Source organism: Lethenteron reissneri, chromosome 41 (genome assembly GCF_015708825.2).
Source record: "Lethenteron reissneri isolate LAM-NWPU_2019-01 chromosome 41, ASM1570882v1, whole genome shotgun sequence".
NCBI lineage: Eukaryota > Metazoa > Chordata > Hyperoartia > Petromyzontiformes > Petromyzontidae > Lethenteron > Lethenteron reissneri.
The window spans coordinates 10172155-10194330 of NC_083819.1; the positions used below are offsets into that span (position 1 = coordinate 10172155).

The following is a 22176-nucleotide window of genomic DNA, read 5'->3' on the forward strand; positions in this document are numbered from 1 at the left end:
TGACCATATTTGACCTCTCCCCCCCCCACTCGGTTTCCGCTCTTGAAGGAGCAATCCGAAATTAACAAATAAATGACCGAAACAAAGACATACAAAAACCACTCGGCACCACCCGCTGCATAGGCATATAAAACGCATTTTATTGCCGAGCCATTGATGTGAATTGTTTTGAGAATATACATTAAACACAAAAAGTTACATGTTGTACAAATTTGTGTTGGGTTATCTGTGCCGGTCTTTTGAGTATATCAACTTCTTTGTTGTAATGTTGAATTAATTACGGATTGACGCCTGTACAGCGCTGGGGTTGACTGCTGAAACTTGGTCAAGTGTGGTCTTTATAGCCTGCACAAAAGGGGGCAGAAAAACATTCCATTTAACCTTTCGAAATGAGGCACTAGGACCAGATGCACACAGCATCCAACAATTACCACACACACTCAAGAGAGGTCCCTGTTTAGCCTTAATCAGTGTCGTGGCAAGTGTCCTTTGAGAGCTCCTCTTAAGACAGCACCACAAGGGCTGGGTTTGTGGTCAGCGTCATGACCATTGAATGATTATGAATATAACACCAAAACAGGTATTTATAATTTAAGGCCGAGTCTGCCGATGGGAAGCTTAGGACACTTATTACATCTCATTACCATCTCGTTGGAATTGTGAACGGCTTCATTCAATGTCTCACTTGTACCACGTCTCATTCATTCCATTGGCCGGAAAGAATATGATCAATGTAAATGAAATGGAAGGTAACTTTTAAGAACAATTTGACATCCATCATTGGCTTAAGAATTTACTTTCATCAGAGCATGCCTAGCGAGCTGCTACCCACTCGCACACTTGGGCCAACATCGGCAGCAACAAGGGGTCATGCGTGCTTTCCAAGGCTGTCCACAATTGTCAGGTTGGTGCCATTTGCACTACCCAGAAGGTACGGCTGCATCCACGCTCGAGCTCACACTGGACTTGGTGGACATGAGGCACGGCGTGATTCCCCCGACCCGGTTCAAAATCGGTTCTTTTAGTCCCGATTTACCGTCTTCCTTTGTAATGTTCCTTGTGTGTTTTTCTGTCACGATTGTGCAGTTTCGTTCATTCCACTTGACTACGCGGTATATCGCTTGCATGAAGCATAAATGGTTCTCACGTACATGATTCACTGTATCGATTGTAGGAATCGGGGGTGGTCCCAGCAACAAAAACATGGTGAGGGGCAGACTGTTATACAAAGTCAATAGTGTTGGGAAACGAAATTGATTACCTAAAAGTTTTCATTACATGACAAATGTATCTAAAATTACAGCCGTATATTTCTTTATTTCCAACTGTACACTTGTGTAACATCAAAAATTATGGCACACAATAGTCACCTACAATTATTGGGGGGAATGAACGGTTAACATCGTGCTGGTGACATAACCGATTTTAAACTAATGATGCATCGCTGTGCCTCGCAGCCTCTGCTTTAACGCACTCGCTTCAGTATTTTCGTGAATGGTAGATACACCACGGACTTTAGTGATAGATACACCATGGTGGCAAGATCTTAACTACCTCGCCTGGTATACAGGAGGTTGTGAGTTCGATCCCAACCCTGACGCCTGCTGTATATTTGGAGTTTCAATGTCTCTCCCCGTGGTCGCGTGACTTTTTTTCAGGGTCATACGGTGTTTCCCTCCACATTTATAATAAACACGCATTTAGAGAATTTGGCTATTAAATTTCCACACGACAAGCCACTTCGTTGAGCTATCATTTGTGGCCAGGTCGCTTATGAAAAAGAGCTAAAAAGCTCAAGTGGGCCTTACCTGGTAGAATACAAAATAGTTTATAGTAATAGTTTAAGTATTTCGACAGATGAATGCGTGCATACGTACGTGATCTCTCGGAAGGCTCTCTTCTCCTGGTACTTCACTTTGTGTTTCCTCTTGAACCTGGGACGGAAGGATACGAATGTATAGATGTCAACGTAGGCACGCAAAAGAAGGTTACACTTAAAACAACAGAGCCGGCAAGTGTTGCAAATACGCATGGCAGGGAAGCTGAATGTGGTGTCCCGCTTGCACCAGTGATTTGCAATAATCTTGCACTCGTGTAAAGGCTGCATGAGTGAGCGTATGCATGTTTCACTACGAAAGAAATAATACAAGATTTATGGAAAGCTTTCAATCCTTTATCCAAGCCAGGTGATGCTGTGATTAAAACCAGTAAGAAAGCCATAAAAGAGGCCATTTCTGGTGGAGGACAATCAGCTAAGGCCAATGCATACATTATCAAAGCATATTTGTTTGCATTTTTCACCACAAGAATGTGTGGTTAATGTAATAGGTGTCTGCTTGGTGTTTGAACATCTTAGCACAACTCCTGTATTCTTGCCAGAGGCTAAAGCCTTTTATTTTTGAGAGTCTTGATACCGGCAAAAAGGGTACCGGATATAACGTTGATGCTGTATGCCTAGACACAAAGTGCATACATAGACTGTGTACTACGTGTCTACGTGTGTCCGCATAAATGTACACAATGCTGCTCCGAGTGGCCTTAGATGATACCACCACAATTGGACCCAGTGACAGCGACTGCTGCTTTGATTGTTGCTGCTATGCTTGAGCGACCACTCACTTGGCTCTCTCTCTGGGCTCCAGCATGTTCCGCTTGTGAAAGCTCTTGAATCGATCCATCAGCAGGCTGCCCTCAGGCTAAGGGAGTCAAGAGGTGGGAAAACAAGACTTGTAGGCAAAGAAACAACTCAACAACATCCAACCCTCAAGTGGTTACATGTATTTGTCATGATTTTGGGGGTGATGGTTCAAGAATCGATCATTTTGTGCGAGTTTCTATCAATCCCTTAGGGTCTCCGTTTTATAGTTGTTCCACTCCATGCCTCTAAATGGTACGTTGCCAAATAATTTGTATAAATCGTAAAGAACGGATTACTAGCTCACGATTTGAATAATGTATCATGGGCATAATAATTTACTGCATCATTCCACGCCTAAAGTGTTAAATGACATTATAATTATCACTGGAAAGCCCCCTCTTACAATATTTCCTTTCATCGCAAAGCAAACCACCAGCCTTGGTGGGATTGTGGTTAGAGTGCTCGGCCTTCTAAGTGGATGATTTCCAAGTTCAAATCCTGGTCAAGGGTAAACTCGAACTAAAATCACCCCTGGAGGGATATTATATAAATCGAGTAGCACTTCACGGTAAGATTTACCACCACGAGCTAGTGGCCTCCAAGGGTGAGTGATGAGTGCCCACCCCATGGCTCGTTAAGGCAGGACAACAAGGTCTAAAGGTGTCCGAAGCCAGTTTGCATGGAGTTCTGTAGTCTGGTAATGTCTGCTGGGAAAACGTAAAACTTTGCGAAGTTACCGTCTATCCAACTGCAAGCCAATGGCGAGCCAGATTCGTGTCACAAATGATCAATTCGATAACTGTCCGTAAGAGAAATCCACTTGTTTCAATGTAAGAATATCAATTGTGACGAGGGTAGACAAACAATGAATGAACATTACTGCCGTTTGTATCATGTTCTCCCAGTGCATTAATGCCTACATGGACAATGCAAAATGTGGTAACAAGCACACGTACAATATAACAGGCACACGCGCGCACACACACACAAAGCAAACGCGCGTAATCACATGGGAGTGCCAACACACATGTAATCATGCAAACACGTCTACTAAATTTGAAGCATACAAACACGCATGCTTCCGTATGTTTGTGTGCGAGCTGGCACAGTGCCCTTTATATCCAGGAAAGCCTCAATGACTTTGACCAGCCAATTCCATTAAAACATGTAGAGGATACCCATTCAAGTGGAGGAATAACACTTATGCATACATACATACACATAATAAGCAGGCACGCATTGGCAAGCATGCACACGCACGATCATACACACAGCTTGTGCACGAGCATGCGCATATGTTCACACATGCATGCAAATACATGCATCCGAGTTTGCACATGCATATACAGTACATGCTTAAGCATGCAGTGCGCGTACAACCGCGTTACCTTGAGCTCACGCAGCGTGCCAACGAGTTCGTCGCTCAGTTTCAAGTCAACATCGGGCTCCGCATATCTGCAGCACAAGTGCACGCACATCCACTGAGCGTCCTGCCATGAAGCTCCTTGCATCAAACAGTGTATACTGAAAAGACCAGAAGCTTCCTGCTGGTTAAGAGAGTACTTTAGAAGAGCATAAGAATGCTGTTAGTCATGCCGCATGGAGAATCGCACCCATGTCCCTGACGTGTGTGTGTGCGTCTCTGTGCGTGCTCACTCGAACACCGGTGACGAATATCTCAATAGTTCCTGGACCAATGGGAGACAAAGGCGGCCGGGCGTGGTGCTGGCCACCCACCCCGATGCATAGCCATGCCGGCCTTCACAGGTGCTGCTCGCTAACAGCACTTGCCTCAACAGTCTGTTAAGGCAACAAGGGGGAGTGGGGGAGGATCTTTATTTTTTCTCACTTGAGACGTCCCAGCCTCTTGGGCTTGTTGATGTTCCGCAACCGCTTCTCCTGGCGGTGCAGCTTGCGCCGGGCCAGCTCCGCTTGCCGGGCGTGCACCTCCTTGCGCACCCTGCGCAGCTGCTGCGCCTCCAACCCCCGCACCCGCGCCACCTTCTCAGCTTTGCGGCGCCGTTCCTGCACGCGTCGGGGGGCGGTAGTGGGTGGGAGGGAAAAAAGACGTCACACGTTAAAGAGGGTCGCACACGGGGATAATCGGCGCCAAGGGAAATCGCATCGCTTGTCGCGGCACGACAAGTGGTCGCTTGCGACAAGACGCATCACAGCGAGTGATCGCGTGTCACGGTTGTGGCGTTAAGGGGAGTGGTTGTATGGGCCATCGCAGTGAGTTGCTGTGCGCTGCGACGCTTCACGTGTGCATCGTGGGGTGAACGCTGCGTCTCCGTGTCAATCCAGCGTACCCTTTGCTCTTTGTTGTTCCATTCCATTGAGTTTTCTCATTTGGTTTCACCGGTCTGTTGAGCCGTCTACCGCTAAGACGATGACTCCATGGCTACAGATGGGTTGTAGAAGGGGTGAAATAGCTCGGGACGACGGTGTCAGCCCCTCGCCTTGGAATCCTCCCTTGTTACTCTCGCATCCCATTTGTCACCGTGATGATGGACTCATCACAGTGAGGTTTTCATTCATGAAATTATTCATGAAATTGGAATGCGTGTCAAGAAGGCATATCGACTAAATCGGTGTTCTTCACTAATGTTCAGAGGTTGGGCCATTTTCGCCAAGAGACATCACTATTGTGAGGGCCACCACACCGCTTGAAGGGGCGTTTTCACATTTGTGTATTGTCTGGGGGCCGCACTAAAGGCCACCAGGGTTCGCCAGTGGCCCGCTGCGGGCCTTGCAATGAAGAACACTGGACTAAAATGATACACGAGGTCACATTGTATACTGCAGCGCCCTGAAATATTACGCTAAAGCGAAACAATTCCATGAGATCCTCAGCAATGCTGGCGTGGTCCCAGTGTGCCCCAGCACTTGCTCGTCTCCCACCTGATCCTTGGCTGCTTTCTCGCGGCGCCGCTGCTGCGGGGTCTTCTTGTCCAGCCGGCTCACGGCGCGGACCGACACCTTCTTCTCCACCTCCTCCACGTCCGCCTTCTCTGCCTCCTCCTCCCCCTCCGACTCCTCGAAGAGGCCCTCGCAGATCTCCTTGAACACAGATGCCTGTGTGCAGCCCAGAAGCAGCGAGAATGGGTCAACGATATTCATGTAAGTTGAGTGCAGTGCAAAGTGGAGCATTGAAGTGCAGCGATGGGGCCATGGAGCACCATTGTACAGTGCAGAATGAGCCGTACCTACAGTGGAGGTTGAAGTGTAGAGTACTTCAGTGTAGGAAGGTAGTGTGCGGTGTAGGATGGTGGTGTAGTGTAGGGGACCATGGTGTAGTGCAATGTAGGACCATGGTCCAGTGTGTAGCTTAGGGCCATAGTGCAGTGTAGGGGATCATGGTGCAGTGTAGGGGAGCATGGTGCAGTGTCGTGTAAGACGGTGCAGGCGAAGACCTGAGTGGGCCGTTCTTGCCCCGCAGGATAGCGAAGCTGTCGTTCCAGCTTCCGCTGCTCACGCAACTTCTTCACCTCCACCGCATGGGCATCCAACAGCAGCATCTATTAACGACACATGCCCACAAGCGCACACACACAAACATACCCAAGAACACACATGTACACAGAACACGCACTGTCAGCTGGTTTTAAATAACGTTGACCATCCTAAACGTTTCCATAGAAGGCACCTGTTGTCTGGCGCAGATGCACAGTCCAGTTTCACGAAGTCTCTCAACAATTGAGCCCTGTGACTCAAACCAAGCCTGTGATTGAACTGAGCTCTGGTGGAATGAAGCGAGCTCCATGGAGGAGCGGGGGTGGAAAGTGCGGTGCCCTCAGCCCCGCAAGCGCGGCCAACGTGGCCGGCACGGGGTCCCACACGGATCGTCACATTCTGGCCTTGCAGCCACGAATACTGGGAGCGCAAGGATGGCTTTCATCATTGGGCACCGCAGAGGCACTTTTGAAGGTTCACTGGGGTCAGGTAGGTGACTGCACAGCTGGTGCGGTGGGATGCGAGTTGGCTGTCAACACTGGCCATAATGATCCAACTAAAAAGGGTTCAACTCTGCCCTAGCTCATTAACCTCCCCCTTTAAAGTATCTAAGACTGGCTTTTCACAATGACTTTTAGCAGCCACTCAACATATTATAGCCCTATCACTAATAATTCAGCTCAAACCTCCTTCATGAACAAATTAACTAGGACCAAAAGTAGCACACGTGGGTTATAACCATACCCCACTGTTGGTCAGCTCATAACTCTTAACTAGTGTCATCTTGACCAGCAGCTAGGAAAGAGACCATCTGGTTATCAGTTTGGTAGTATTTGCATATGCATGAGGGTGTGCCAGTAGACTGTAGGCTTTTTATAGGATCTTTGTGTGTTTGGTGTGGAAAGCAGTTGTGCAGATACTGGTGACCTGGATTTGATCCCAGGCCATTGATATATTTATTGTCAACATGCATGCTTCATGTGTGTATATAATAAAAGACTGAACAATACCCTCCTCCAGGAAGGGGTGGCTCAATAGCGCTCTACACATGACAAGCTACATACTGTGCGTCTTAAACATTTTAAAAATCAACTAAACAATGTATTATTTTACCTACTGAGATATGTAGCTCTTTCAGAAGCAACCTGGCTACAAATGATAGTTCAACCAAGATCTTATCATGTGGAAAATTATAGCACGCTAAATACTCTAAACGCATGACGTAAATTCTAAATGTGGAGGGAAAAACCAGAGGACCCATGGAAAAATCTACGCGACCATGGGGAGAATATGCAAACTCCAAATATACAGGTGGCAGGGTAGGAATCGAACCCACGCGCTCCTGTTTACCAGGCGAGGGAGTAAACATCTTGCCACCGCGCCACGGTAGTGAGATCAAAGGGAGCCCTCAGTGAGTTGTTTCTGTACGGCACAAGGTGACTCGGCACCACCTGGGCCTACAAGCGGGCATTAGTCTGCCTGCCAGAAGGAGGTGTTTTAAAGTACAATACATCACCTGGTGGTCTTCGTAGGCCGGGTTGTAAGAGAGGCCTGGGAGTGGAGCTTCTACAGCTGGGACACGAGATGGCTTTTCCAGCATCAGAATGTGTGGCTGTAAATGAAAAACCATGCAAGATCCGACCAGCAGAGAGCACACAACTGCATTAACAGAAATACATCAACCCACAGAACCACAGACACGTACAGACAAGCAACTACACAAACATTCACAACCACAAACAGAACCAAATTAATACACCATAACCACATGACACTAAACACAGCCATCGACTGAGGCATGCATATAAAGAGGTGGTCCAAGTGGTGAGTCAGGGTATGAAGGACTGTGCAGTGAATGTGGTAAAGCCCTGGAAAGAATTGGGTGGTTAAAAGAGTACCAAGAACACTGACCCCACATGGGTGGGAATGCCAGGAAATAGTGATCAATAAGTATCGAAATGAGCATGTAGCATGAGTCATTATATGGTGAGTGAGAATTTTGAAAGCGGTACATACAGACGGTGAATGCGTACAAGCAGCATGCACAGCAGGGCTGTGAGTAGGGCTCACCTTCACCCGTTTGCGCTTGGTTTGTTCAAGAAACCAATCATCCTGGCCCTGCAGCTCCTTGCCCAGGGGCCCTGAACCACACGGCGACATCACAATCACATTTCTTTAGAACTGCTTTTTAATTTTTGTGTTTAGTTTTTTGTCCTTCCCCCGCACCTCCCATTAGCGCGGTTGTCTACGTACGGTGCTGAAGGAGTTCAACGATCTTGTTTCATATAATTTTTGTTTAACAATTGAGTGTACATTTCATATATTGAATGTTTAATGCACAAATAAATTATGGATATAGTTAATTACATTGTAGTGTAATTGGAAGCACTGCGTGCATACTGACATATCTTAAACCTGGGCATCTCTTGCTAAATGCTCCACATGACCAAAGAGCCCCTTTGGTTACCTGACTACATCTAGCCATGCAGGTGGCTTGGTAGCTCAGAGGGCTGATACTATGCTGGAGCAGTGAGCAGGAATTGCTGAGAAATTGGTTTCAATTGTGCATCCCCACCACGAGCGATTCAACAAAGTGGTAAATTTTACGACGGAGTTAATGGTCTCTGCTCAGCCACCAATGACTGCAGAAAAAAGTATGTAACACTTTAGTTTATCATCTAATTCTGCATATTTTAGTTCCCAAAGATGAAATATTTTAGTATGATTGACATTCTATAAGCACTCTGAACAGAGTACATCATGAAAGGTGTACGACCAAAAATGGAGAAAAGACCAATTGAATCTAATTCAAAAGCAGTTATGTGCCATCATATACCTGGGCGAGTCTTTGTCCCAATGTTGAGTTTTTAATGTACATTTCAAAACCTCGTGACTAAATTACCGCAACAGCACCAATTGAAATATAGCTGTATAAACAAAGCAACAACAAGAATCACTGGCCGCAACAGCTGCCAGACAACAGCCCCGACTGGAGGTGGGTGGCCTCACCGTTGGTATCCCACAAGTCATAGAATGGGCGCTCTGCCTTCCCTGGCTCGGGCGGGGCGCTGGCTCGCTTCCGCGATGCACGTGCCCGCGCAAGCAGCAGCCTCTCGGCACGAGCGTCGGCGCCGGAGTTGGGCCCGTACCGCTCGCACCGCGCCACACGCCGGCGTGCGCGACGTGCGCCAGGGACTTGCTGCACGCTCAGGCTGTACAGCGCCACGCTCGTATAAAACACCACTCCCCTTGAATATGCGTGCAGCATTAATTCCTTTATTGTAATTTGTCGATAAAAAACACCTGAAATTACAAAGGTCCCTCATTTTGCGTTAGAGACTGACGGTCAGAGTGCTTTCTGTCAGCACGTATTAGGCCACGGTGGTGAGATGTCAACTACCTCGCCTGGCATCCAGGAGGTCGTGGGATCGATCCTGACCCTGACGCCTGTATATTTGGAGATTACATGTCCGTCTCCCCGTGGTCGCATGGATTTTTCTCCGGGTCCTCCGGTTGACCCCTCCACATTAAGAAACAGGCGTTTAAGAGTATTTGGCTGCTATGAATTTCCACATGATCTGCCAATTTTGTTGAGCTATCAGCAGTCGTGTTAAGAGCACCATGCCTGAAAACCTTGGTCTCGCAAGTGCTTAAGTTCATACAAAGCATCAGGCACTCATTTAAGGTTGAATAGACGTAAGGCATGCACAGGGCATATAGAGATATCACTTGCTGTTGCTGGCTTAGAATCAAATCCATAATGGTAGAATTCTAACCCCACACACGAACCACTGACATATTACTCACTATGTACACTCACAAAAGTAGACATATCCTATACACAATAACGCTATTATATATGAATATACACATTATAATACTGTGCACATTGTTAATACACTAGTGCGATTAGTTTAAAGATTAACTATTTTTCTTAACACACTCACAATATCACGACCAAATGACTTATTTTAGATTTATAGACTGCCGGGCCACGTTCTGATCGTGAGAACCAATTTAGTTTGGTAGTGGCAAAGCCATGCACACATGGTAAAACATTCGTCTCCACGCCACTGCACCAGGTACAGGACTGTCGTTGTTTTAAAGATGAATCTCGAGGAACACTCACTTTAGGGGGGTGTCTACTCCGGAGCTGGGCTGCAGAATGAGATCGATTTTCAAGGGCCTATCCCGGCCCTTGTTCGAATTTTGATCTGTAGGGGGACAAATGCAGTCAATACAATCTTAAACGACTGAGTTATCGAGTAAAAATTAAAGAGCAAAAGATGGGGAGCGGTTATACAGTTTGGCTTGTGATATAATTCTTTACTTTAAAAAAATGTTTTAATGCACGTGTTATACCGTCTACAATATGGTCAGCGGTGTAAAGTTAAGTGTCTGGTTGATCGGTTTATTTACGAGTAGTGCTAGGATCTCGCTGGCTAGTGCGATTAGTTTAAAATTTGATTTGCTCGTGATTTTGGTTAGCGACAGGTTATAGCTGGTGCGGTTTGGGTTACACGTGTATGATGTGAACATTTCACTTTCTGTTTACAGCCCCTTGTGAGACTCAAGCATGCGTATGCTTTTATATTATCGGCGAAAACGTACCTTTCGGTTTATTTTTGGTGTCTAAGAAGAAAATGCTTGCATCCGGCTGATCTTTCACCAGGCCCCTGTACAAAGAGACACGCGGCAAAGGCGGCACGACATTGTCACTTCGGTAAAACCTAAGCCGATAATTCACACGCGCGCCGACTATTCTGAATCACACGACATAGCGGAGCATCTATAACATAATTGTATTAATTAGTTCCCGTTTTAATTGAAAGGCCTCAATCCCACGAACAAGGCGTGGTGTGGGGGGGGGGGGGTCGCAGCCCTCAGCTCCGCGGGCATCGAGTCGCGCTCGGCGGCAGGTAAACCAAGCAAGGCAGGCTTGCATTCGCGGCCTGGCATCATAACTCGCTCGTGGTCTCACCCCGTGGTCCGCTCCTGCAGCCTCACGTCCTCCAGGAACTCCTCGACGTCCGTGACATCGCTGTACTTGACCCAGTTCTTCTTCTTGTTCTTATTAATTTTTTTCCGTTTCGGCCGCGCCTCGGCCACTTGCGCACCACGTTGCTCCGCCATCTTGTCCACCAAAAGGAACGACGCGACGTCACTTCCGGCCTCGTGTGGGGGGGGGGGCGCGAGTTTCTTGGGTTTCTAACGGGGGGGGGGGCCGCGAGTTTCTTGGGTTTCTAACGGGGGGGGCGATGCCAGAGCAGAGGGATTCCCTCCAGCTACAGCGTCTTTGTTCAATCAGAACCAGTGGACTTGTCTGTCTGTGTGCTCACGCATATCCTTGCAGCGCTTTTAACTCACAAACTGTTGGGTGGACGTCTCTACAAAATACACAGGTACAACACACGAAGTCTCCGGACGATAACGCGCTATTTGTTTTTCACACTCCATCGAATGTAAACTAATTAAATCACTTTGTTATAATTTGCGGATGCGGAAAGGCCTACTCGCGGTCGCGCCAAGAAAATCCACGCGGCGACGTGAGGGGGCTTCTTCGCGTTAAAAAGGCAAAGAAACTACGGAAGAACAACACTGAGGTAAATTCTGAACAGTGTGATGTCCTCTCCTCCTCCCCCCCACCTAAATGTGTGCAGTTACTGATATAGAGTCGGTAGATACTACTGTAGAGTCGGTAGATACTACTGTAGAGTCGGTAGATACTAATGTAGAGTCGGTAGATACTACTGTAGAGTCGGTAGATACTACTGTAGAGTCGGTAGATACTACTGTAGAGTCGGTAGATACTACTGTAGAGTCGGTAGATACTACTGTAGAGTCGGTAGATACTAATGTAGAGTCGGTAGATACTAATGTAGAGTCAGTATATACTATATACTATGATAGAGTTAATAGTTACCACTATAGTCAGTAGATACTACTATAGATTAATTATATACTACTATATGCTTTAGATACTACTGTAGAGTAAGTAGATACTACTATATGGTCGGTAGTTACTATTATAGAGTCGGTAGATACTAGTATAGAGTAAACAGTTACCACTATAGTCAGTAGATACTACTATAGATTCACTATATACTACTATAGGCCTTAGATACTACTGTAGAGTTAGTAGATACTACTATAGATTCACTATATACTACTATAGGTCTTAGATACTACTGTAGAGTCAGTAGATACTATTATAGAGTCGGTAGATACTAAAGTAGAGTCGGTAGATACTATTATAGAGTTAATAGTTACCACTATATTCAGTAGAATCTACTATAGATTTACTATATACTACTATAGGCCTTAGATACTACTGTAGAGTCGGTAGATACTACTATAGAGTCAGTAGATACTAATGTAGAGTCGGTAGATACTATTATAGAGTTAATAGGTACCATTATAGTCAGTAGATACTAATATAGATTCATTATATACTACTATAGGCCTTGGATACTACTGTAGTCGGTAGATACTACAAACAGATACCACTACAGTCAGTATATACTATTTGGTTCTTTCGGTAAAGTCATGTAGATAGAAAAAGAATAGATCACGACGTTTCGATTGCAACACAAGCAACCGTCTTCAGGTGAGAGAGAGAAACAGGCTGCTGAGACGAGGCATTATATAGACCCGAGAGAGGGGGGAGGGGGGGGTGCCACATCGGGCAAGAGGGAGGGGGAAGCTCGGTGAGGGCCGAGCTCGGCTAGGGTCCGGAAATTAGCTTGTAAATGCAAGCTCGGTGAGGGCCATGTCAATGCATGAGACTAAGCGAGTGGGAAATCCCAAGAGGGAAGGAGCGGAAGAGAGAGGTGTTTCGATCGCAACACAAGCAATCGTCTTCAAGTGAAAGAGAGAAAAGAAGGGGGGCTGAGACATCAAACTCATGACGGCAACTCAGAGAGTCGGCTAATATTGGCAGGTAGGAAGGGAATATGAAAGTAGTTACAACTTTACCTCGTTGATTACGTCCTTCCAATTATTGCTTAATTTGTATCCATCTCGGTTTATGTTATGTCTGTGTTTATATATCTGGATGGCTTTATGAACAAATCTTTGATGGTAGCCCAAACGTTTGCATAGTACCTTGATCTTGGAAAAAACAATTTTGTGTGAGCCCACAGCGTTAAAAAAGAGATCAGCCACGGCAGAAGTATTGGTTCTGCCATGTTTCAAATCTACCTTGTGTTCGCGAACAAGGTCAGAGACATGTCGTTTTGTTTCCCCAATGTAACTGCTACCGCAGGCACAACTTAGTTTATAGACACCAGGGTATTGCATGTCAGGAATCACATTCTTCACAGATGGCACATACCAAAAAGATACAGAGCAGGGGCTACCAAAAGGATCTATTATTTTTCTATTTCCGTGATGTTACGAAAAGAACCAAAGAGTATGAATTTCTGCAGTCACGAAAGCTTCAAATCAAGATCAGTATATACTGTTGCAGAGTCAGCAGATACTGCTATAGAGTCAGCAGATACTGCTATAGAGTCAGCCGATACTACTATAGAGTTAGTCGATACTACTACGATCAGTAGATGCGACTGTACAGTCAATAGATACAACTACAGAGTCAGCAGATATGAGTATATAGTCAGTAGATACTACTGTAGAGCCAGATACGACTATAGAGTCCACTAGATACTACTGACTATTTTTTTTAGGGTGAGTAGGTATATATACGTAAAGTCACGTAGAACCTATATACGTGACTATACCGAAAGACCCAAGAATATTAATTTCTGCAGTCACGAAAGCTTTAAGTCAAATTAAAATTGGCTGGGGGGGGGGGGGTAAAAAGATTTTTGGAGGCGGGGGGTTGACAATTTTTGGAAACCTTTTATATCAACTATTTATCTCCTACATTTTATAACTTTTTTTATTCAGGACTTCTGCAAGCCTCTTATAATTTTGTTGACGGATAAATGGACAGACAAACGGAACACCGGGCTTTCACAATAGCTTAGTATTTGTTTATGTACATGTTATATAAGACAAGTTTTGAAATATATTTTTCCTCCGAGCAAAGCCGGGTACTTCCTGCTATCTTACCTATAAACGTCATTTTTTGTCTAGCAACACAAACGAGCTTGCTGAGCGGCGACGGGAGGGAGGTTCTCCTTGGCGGAAAAATGCCAAAAAGAAAAAAATCAAGGCTCTGCCAGAAAAAAAAACACAATAAGAAAATGGTGCTGTGGTGCGTACCGACAGTGGAGGAGCAGCGGCTTTCCCAACAGCTAACCAACAACGAAGGCACCTCAGCCTTCGTTGAGGAAACTGAAGAGCATTGTGCATGGAGACAAGCTACAGACAATATAGTTACTTCTGCACATGCACACGCTGAGATAAATCCTGAACAGTGTACATGTATACAAGCTACAGACTGTACAGTTACTTCTGCAGATGCACACGCCGAGGTAAATTCTAAACAGTGTGCATGGAGACAAGCTAGAGACTACACAGCCACTTCTGCACCCCAGGCTGAGGAAACACCAGAACAACGGGAAACTCGAAAAGCCAGGGCACGCACAGTCACTGCAGAAGCACGGGCTATGGAAACTACTGCGCAACGTGAATCTCGACAAGCCAGGGACCGCATAGCCACTGCAGCAGCACGGGCTAAGGAAACTACTGCACAACGTGAATCTCGACAAGCCAGGGACCGCGCAGCCACTGCAGCAGCACGGGCTGAAGAAAACCCCGAACATCGTGCATCTCTACAAGCCAGGGACCGCATAGCCACTGCAGCAGTACGGGCTAAGGAAACTACTGCACAACGTGAATCTCGACAAGCCAGGGACCTGCGCAGCCACTGCAGCAGCACGGGCTGAAGAAAACCCCGAACATCGTGCATCTCTACAAGCCAGGGACCACACAGTCACTGCAGCAGCACGGGCTGAAGAAACCCTGAACATCGTGCACCTCGACAAGCCAGGGACCCCACAGTCACTGCAGCAGAACGGATTGAAGAACACCCTGAACTTCGTGCATCTCGACAAGCCAGGGACCGCACAGACACTGCAGCAGGACGGTCTGAAGACAACCTTGAACATCGTGCATCTCGACAAACCAGGGACCGCACAGCCACTGCAGCAGCACGGATTGAAGAACACCCTGAACATCGTGTATCTCGCCAAGCCAGGGATTGGACAGTCACTGCAGCAGCACGGGCTGAAGAAAACCCTGAACTTCGTGCATCTTGACAAGCCAGGGATTATACAGGCACTGCAGCAGCGCAGGCTCAATAAAACCCTGAACTTCGTGCATCTCAACAAGCCAGGGACCGCACAGCCACTGCAGCAGCACGGGCTGAAGAACACCCTGAACTTCGTGCATCTCAACAAGCCAGGGACCGCACAGACACCGCAGCAGCACGGGCTCAATAAAACCCTGAACTTCGTGCATCTAAATAAGCCAGGGACCGCACAGACACTGCAGCAGCACGGGCTCAATAAAACCCTGAACATCGTGCATCTTGACAAGCCAGGGACTGCACAGACACTGCAGCAGCAAGGATTGAAGAACACCCTGAACTTTGTGCATCTCGACAAGCCAGGGACCGCACAGACAATGCAGCAGCAAGGGCTGAAGACAACCTTGAGCATCGTGCATCCTGACAAGCCAGGGACCGCACAGACAATGCAGCAGCAAGGGCTGAAGACAACCTTGAGCATCGTGCATCTCGACAAGCCAGGGACTGCACAGTCACTGCAGCAGCACGGATTGAAGAACACCCTGAACTTCGTGCATCTCGATAAGCCAGGGACTGCACAGTCACTGCAGCATGGATTGAAGAACACCCTGAACTTCGTGTATCTTGATAAGCCAGGGACTGCACAGTCACTGCAGCAGCACGGATTGAAGAACACCCTGAACTTTGTGCATCTCGATAAGCCAGGGACTGCACAGTCACTGCAGCAGGACGGATTGAAGAACACCCTGAACTTCGTGCATCCTGACAAGCCAGGGGCCACACAGACACTGCAGCAGCACGGATTGAAGAACACCCTGAACTTCGTGTATCTCGACAAGTCAGGGACCGCACAGACACTGCAGCAGCATGGATTGAAGAACACCCTGAACTTGGTGCATCTTGACAAGCCAGGGACCGCACAGACACTGCAGCAGCAAGGATTGAAGAACACCCTGAACTTGGTGCATCTCGATAAGCCAGGGACCGCACAGACACTGCAGCAGCAAGGATTGAAGAACACCCTGAACTTTGTGCATCTCGACAAGCCAGGGACCGCACAGACACTGCAGCAGCACGGATTGAAGAACACCCTGAACTTTGTGCATCTCGACAAGCCAGGGGCCGCACAGACACTGCAGCAGCACGGATTGAAGAACACCCTGAACTTCGTGCATCTTGACAAGCCAGGGACCGCACAGACACAGCAGCAGCACGGATTGAAGAACACTCTGAACTTAGTGCATCTTGACAAGCCAGGGACTGCACAATCACTGCAGCAGCACGGGCTGCAGAAAACCCTGAACATCGTGCATCTCGACAAGCCAGGGACTGCACAGACACTGCAGCAGCACAGGCTGAGGAACCCCAAAATAAAAAAATGGTACGTCATAGGCAATTCTATCATGCTGCTGGATCAAGAACAAGAAGAAATAACCCGGATTAAAACAGAGCAGGATTAAATTACCAATCTGAGATCGATTATTATCAGTCCATGGTGATATTAGGCTCTATATCAATTACTTGCGAAGAATGCGGTACTAAAATGTGGAAAGGAGAATCCAAGGGAATGTGCTGCAGTGATGGAAAAGTCAAACTTTGTCTTGTGCACCCCGCCCCCTGAGCCACTGGAATCCTTGGTATCTGGCCATACTTCTGTAAACACTTTCTGACCAACATCAGGAAGTACAATTCCTGCTTTCAAATAACTTCTTTTGGTTGTTGTATATATGCCCCTTTTCCAAAATTTATATTGAGTAATTCTGCCAATATTTTTGTTGTAATAATCGATCTGGGTGTTGCATGGGGCAAAAAAGGGTGAAATAATACACCCCTCATAACTCGAGAATGAGAAGCACGGATCCCTGGCGATACAGACTGGGAACAAAGGTTAATAAAACCCTCAGAATACCTGCGTTAACAACTATGGTAGATCACAAATCTTGGGTAAACATAAACCAAATCATAATTATTAAGTATTAGACCTAGGGTCATTCAGAAGAGATACACGGCAAAATAGGTCAATTACACACGACAAGATAAAATGCATTCCATAGAATCGGAGCCTCCCCAACTGCCTTTGTCTTCCAGCAGCACATGGTAGCAATAACCTATGTAGGCAGGGAGGGCGCCTCCCCTTTATATATCAAACACCATGAAGAAATTCCAAACCACGATGGAAGTGCTGTAAACATACGAAGATAAAGGGTAGTATATAATATTTATTTTTCTCTCTCTAAACCCGTAAGAGTGAACGGAAAGAATGGCGACAAGAGGACACACTTCAAAAGACAACGCCCCTTTTTGTGAGAGACAACAAGAAAAATGTAACACCCCCAACTGTGAGGGAAGATAAGGGGGGAATGCAGCTGAACAAAGGACAAAAGGAACCACCCCCCTGCTGCTTCCAGATTAATTATGGCAGAAAATAAAAAATAGTCGCTCTACTCGGAGGGGCAACTAGCAGCTGTAATCAAAAAGGAGAGAAGAATTCAAAGGGATTCCCGTTTCCTTTGTGAAAGACGCGCCGAGGGGGATAATTTCAGATATAAGCAAGGACAGAACACACAATTTAGTTGTGCAAGTGGCAGGCTCCGGGAATATGCCCCCGTGACAGGTACTCGCAGTACTACCATAATACCACGTGGGCAAGAGTGTCGGCGCTGGCGACCAGCGGACGAGCTGCGAACGCAATCGTGCATCACCGAAGGAGAGCACGGAGAAGGAGAGAGAGCGCGTAACCAGCGCAACCGAGGAAAAATGTTGGCGCTGGCGATCAACGGACGAGCTGCGAGCGCAATCGGGCACCTGCAAAGACGAGCATTGTGCCTGCAACAGGCCTGGAGTTGCTGCCAAGAGAGAGAGCGCTATGTGTATGACACGCCCACACACACGACTCACCGCCTGGCAGGGAACCACTTAACTCAAAAAGTGGAGCACAACAACAATACACCCGCACACACACAACACACATATTGGGACTAATAAGATTGCTCCGAAAGTTATCTTTGTGTTTCAAAAAGGGTGGTCATCTAAAGTGGGTGCACTAAATAATAGCTGATCGTGAAAAGCATTGCTGTCCATTGAATTACGTGGATATGGTCGTTTAGAAGTATTTTAGTCATTCTTTTTCGTTAATTGTATAACTGTACCAATGAATTCATTGATGAAACGAAACATTTATAAACATCTATGTTACGAATCTCCACATTCACAGAGATATTATTGTATTAAAATATTTCTTTTGATCACAGAATCTTGCCTACAAATTTATTGAAGCCCTTAGCCAATTGATAAGCATTAGACAAGCAGGCACACTGCTGCACACCATTGTTCCAAGACATTTTGTTAATTGCATAATCTTACCAATGGATTCATTGAGGTCTTTTGCCTTCGGCACATTTTTTTTATTACTGTTCGTATTAATATTGTCACATAAAAGGTTTTTCCTGTCGCCATGTATGGTTGCTTTACTCTGAGGAATTAGCCAATTGTTCTCTTACCCAGTTAAACAAACGTAACCATTGAAGGTGAAATGTATGGATCAATGAGGAGGACATCTCCAGGAGTACTGTGTTGACATTCCTCGCATAAGAGTTTGCATATTAGAGTGTTATGTTTTTTTTTTAGGTATTAAAGTTGCTTAACACAGAAGAGTCTGAGTTCATACATAATACTGTATCCTGCGGTGAGATCTGAATTTTGGGATCTGACATAAACACAAACATAATCGGTTAAAGTTAAAGCGAGAATCATTGTATTATCATGATGGATAAACAACCCTAGACAATGAAGCCAAGCCTAATTATTATAAATTACATACACTTGCATAACTTCATACAATTACACCTTCATTTTATTGTTACGATAGGAAATACGCCGAGGCAACGAAACAGAGCCTAATTAGCATAAATGGGGAATTTGCATAATTACATAAATTAGCATATTTTTGGAACCTTTCACATTTTTATTTTTCATTTAATATTTATTATTTTTCCAATTTTTTAAGACCTAATATATACAACATGGTGCAACAAAGGAGATCGTGGAGCCAGGATTTATGCCCACGTTCAAAGTTCAAGACTAAGTCTATCATCGAATCGGATCCATTCAACCACTGCCTGGTGAAGAGCACAAGTTTATTCAGATATACTTCATGGGAGATGATGGCCAGCAAGGTAACCAGCAATGCAGCAATATTCCTGGTGCCAGACTAGAAATTGTTCTCTCACTCCATGTTCAACCAACACAATTTATTGATTTCAAGTTTCAAACATGCAGCACAACAAGTGCATCCAAGGTGTCAAGGGGTGGAGCATGCACGGAAGATCAATTCCCCAACTTGTGGTGAGGTTGCTGTTCGTATGGTGGGCGAAGAACATGGTAAGAGAGACATTGTGCTTCGATACCAAGGCAACACCACTAAACGGATTCCTGAGACAAACAGAGCATATGATGCGCTACAATACCCCCTGATAGACAACACCATCAAACGAATTCCTGAGACAAACAGAGCATATGATGCCCCATGTACTGTGGCGTGGGCAAAATGGGTACCACTTACAGATTCCTCAATTTATCAAAGCAATGCGCCAAAATCATCCTGACAAAACCGTCTCCTCTAAGTACTTCTATTCCTTCATGTTCATGGACAGAGGAGCAAACTGCATATTAAGGTGCGCCAACCTTTTTCACCAGTATGTTGTTGGTGAGTATGCCAAATTTGAGAGTGAGCGCCTTCTTTACATTAAACACAATCAAAAACGCCTGCGTGTAGAACAACATGTTCATCCCAGGGATGCTATCAATGCTGATGGAAATTCATTATTTTGCCCTCATCCTTCACAGGTGGACCAAGATACACGCATGAGAGGACTCACGATGCAATGACCTACGTCAGGCAATATGGCAGAGCCCGATCTCTTTATCACCTTCACTTGCGATCTAAAATAGAAGGAGATCCAGGTTGAGCTTTATCAAAACCAAAAGCCAACAGAGAGACACGACATCATTGCAAGGGTGTTTAAACTCAAAGTTGATCAACTCGCAAGGCTTATTACGACAAAGGAAGGCGGCATCTTTGGGATGACAAGATCTAACTTGCACACCATTGTGTGGCAAAAACGTGGTCTTCCTCATGCCCACATATTGCTATGGTTAAGGGAAAAAAATTCATGCAAGTGAAATTAACACATTTGTAAGTGCTGAGCTACCTGACCCCAAGAAAGATGTGGTCTGCAAGCAAATGGTCCATCGCCCATGTGGGGAGCTCAATCAAAATTCACCATCTATGCAAGACCGCAAGTGCACCAAGAAGTATCCACACGAGGATATAGAGGATGGTTAGCCTCTATATCGTCGCAGAAAAACTGAAGATGGTGGATTTGAAACAACGCTCAGACCTGGCACTAACTCTGAAATGAAGGTTGACAACCAGTGGATAATTCCCTACTGCCCTCTTCTGTGCAAGATCTTTGAGGCCCACATTAACGTGGAATTCTGAAATTCTGTGAAAGCCATAAAATGTTTGCAAATGCATCAACAAAGGGTCTGAAATGGCTGTGTTTGCCTTACAAAAAGAGGGGAAAGTGTGGATGAAGTTCAACTTTTTTGTCGAAGGAAGATATATCAGCAGCAACGAGGCCATTTGGAGAATTCTTGGCTTTCCCGTCCACGAGGGTTCTCCCCGTCAGCGGTCTATTTGGTAGTTCACCTCGAAAATGGTAACGCATCTACGTCACCCGAATTAAATGCCCAACAATAGGCCCTGCCTCCACGAGATACGACCCTTATGGCGTATTTTTTTTTTATGCCAAAGTGACCCATTTGCTTGCAACCTGCTCTATCATAAAATTCCCTCCTACTATACCTAGACTGCTAAAAAGAAAATGGAAGCGACGTGCTTGTGACAGTGAATCCGATGCCTTCGGAAGAGTCTACACAGTTCATCCCAACAATCAGGAGTGCTACTTTCTGCTAACGCTTCTCCCGTGTTGTCAAAGGACCAAAATCTTTCCAAGACCTAAGAACAGTGGACGTTGTCTGTCAAACATACAGGGAAGCTTACAATCTTCGTGAAATTCTTGAAGATGTTTACACTATGAGATCTCTTTTACCAGTGGCAAAATATAGTAGTAGGTTTTTACCCTTTTAAACTGGTACAAAACTGACACCTTTATTCAAGGCATCATGTTTGCAATAACCACAACACAAGTAGTCAAAAAAGCAAACAAAAAGAAGCAACTCTGATAATGATAATGATATGCACTGTCCTTGAAGTTGATTGGTCCACACCTGAGACGGCTTTATTTAGAGCCTAGTCCCCATTGGTGTTGGACCAGATGACACCAGAAGGCGTACAACTCAAACACAGTGCAATATCAGAGTATTGAGAGCTCGGGGTAAGCATTTACACTATGAGATCTCTTTTACCAGTGGCAAAATATAGTAGTAGGTTTTTACCCTTTTAAACTGGTACAAAACTGGCAAAATATACCAGTGGCAAAATATAGTAGTAGGTTAAAAACCTACTACTATATTTTGCCACTGGTAAAAGAGATCTCATAGTGTAAATGCTTACCCCGAGCTCTCAATACTCTGATAATGCACTGTGTTTGAGTTGTACGCCTTCTGGTGTCATCTGGTCCAACACCAATGGGGACTAGGCTCTAAAGAAAGCCGTTTCGGGTGTGGACCAATCAACTTCAAGGACAGTGCATATTATTATCATTATCAGAGTTGCTTCTTTTTGTCTGCTTTATTGACTACTTGTGTTGTGGTTATTGCAAACATGATGCCTTGAATAAAGGTGTCAGTTTTGTACCAGTTTCAAAGGGTGAAAACCTACTACTGGCTGATGCTCCCTCTCGCTCCC

General features: G+C 45.7%; 2 protein-coding genes across 2 annotated transcripts; one reads left to right on the forward strand and one right to left on the reverse strand.

Annotated features, from left to right (window-relative positions):
- Positions 1-116: 116 nt before the first annotated feature.
- NOP53 (NOP53 ribosome biogenesis factor) lies at positions 117-11263 on the reverse strand. The gene is made up of 13 exons (XM_061568241.1): positions 11073-11263; positions 10703-10767; positions 10221-10305; positions 9101-9303; positions 8162-8232; positions 7608-7703; positions 6052-6156; positions 5540-5713; positions 4488-4663; positions 4027-4093; positions 2620-2696; positions 1878-1934; positions 117-345 (listed from the first exon to the last, which is right to left on the reverse strand). The coding sequence occupies exons 1-13, from the start codon at positions 11222-11224 to the stop codon at positions 339-341; spliced, it is 1335 nt and encodes a 444-aa protein (XP_061424225.1). The 5' UTR covers positions 11225-11263; the 3' UTR covers positions 117-338.
- Positions 11264-11360: 97 nt separating this feature from the next.
- Positions 11361-21772, forward strand: LOC133352565 (uncharacterized). The gene is made up of 3 exons (XM_061568295.1): positions 11361-11493; positions 11599-11694; positions 14189-21772. The coding sequence occupies exon 3, from the start codon at positions 15683-15685 to the stop codon at positions 16763-16765; it is 1083 nt and encodes a 360-aa protein (XP_061424279.1). The 5' UTR covers positions 11361-11493; positions 11599-11694; positions 14189-15682; the 3' UTR covers positions 16766-21772.
- The last annotated feature ends 404 nt before the right edge of the window (positions 21773-22176 follow it).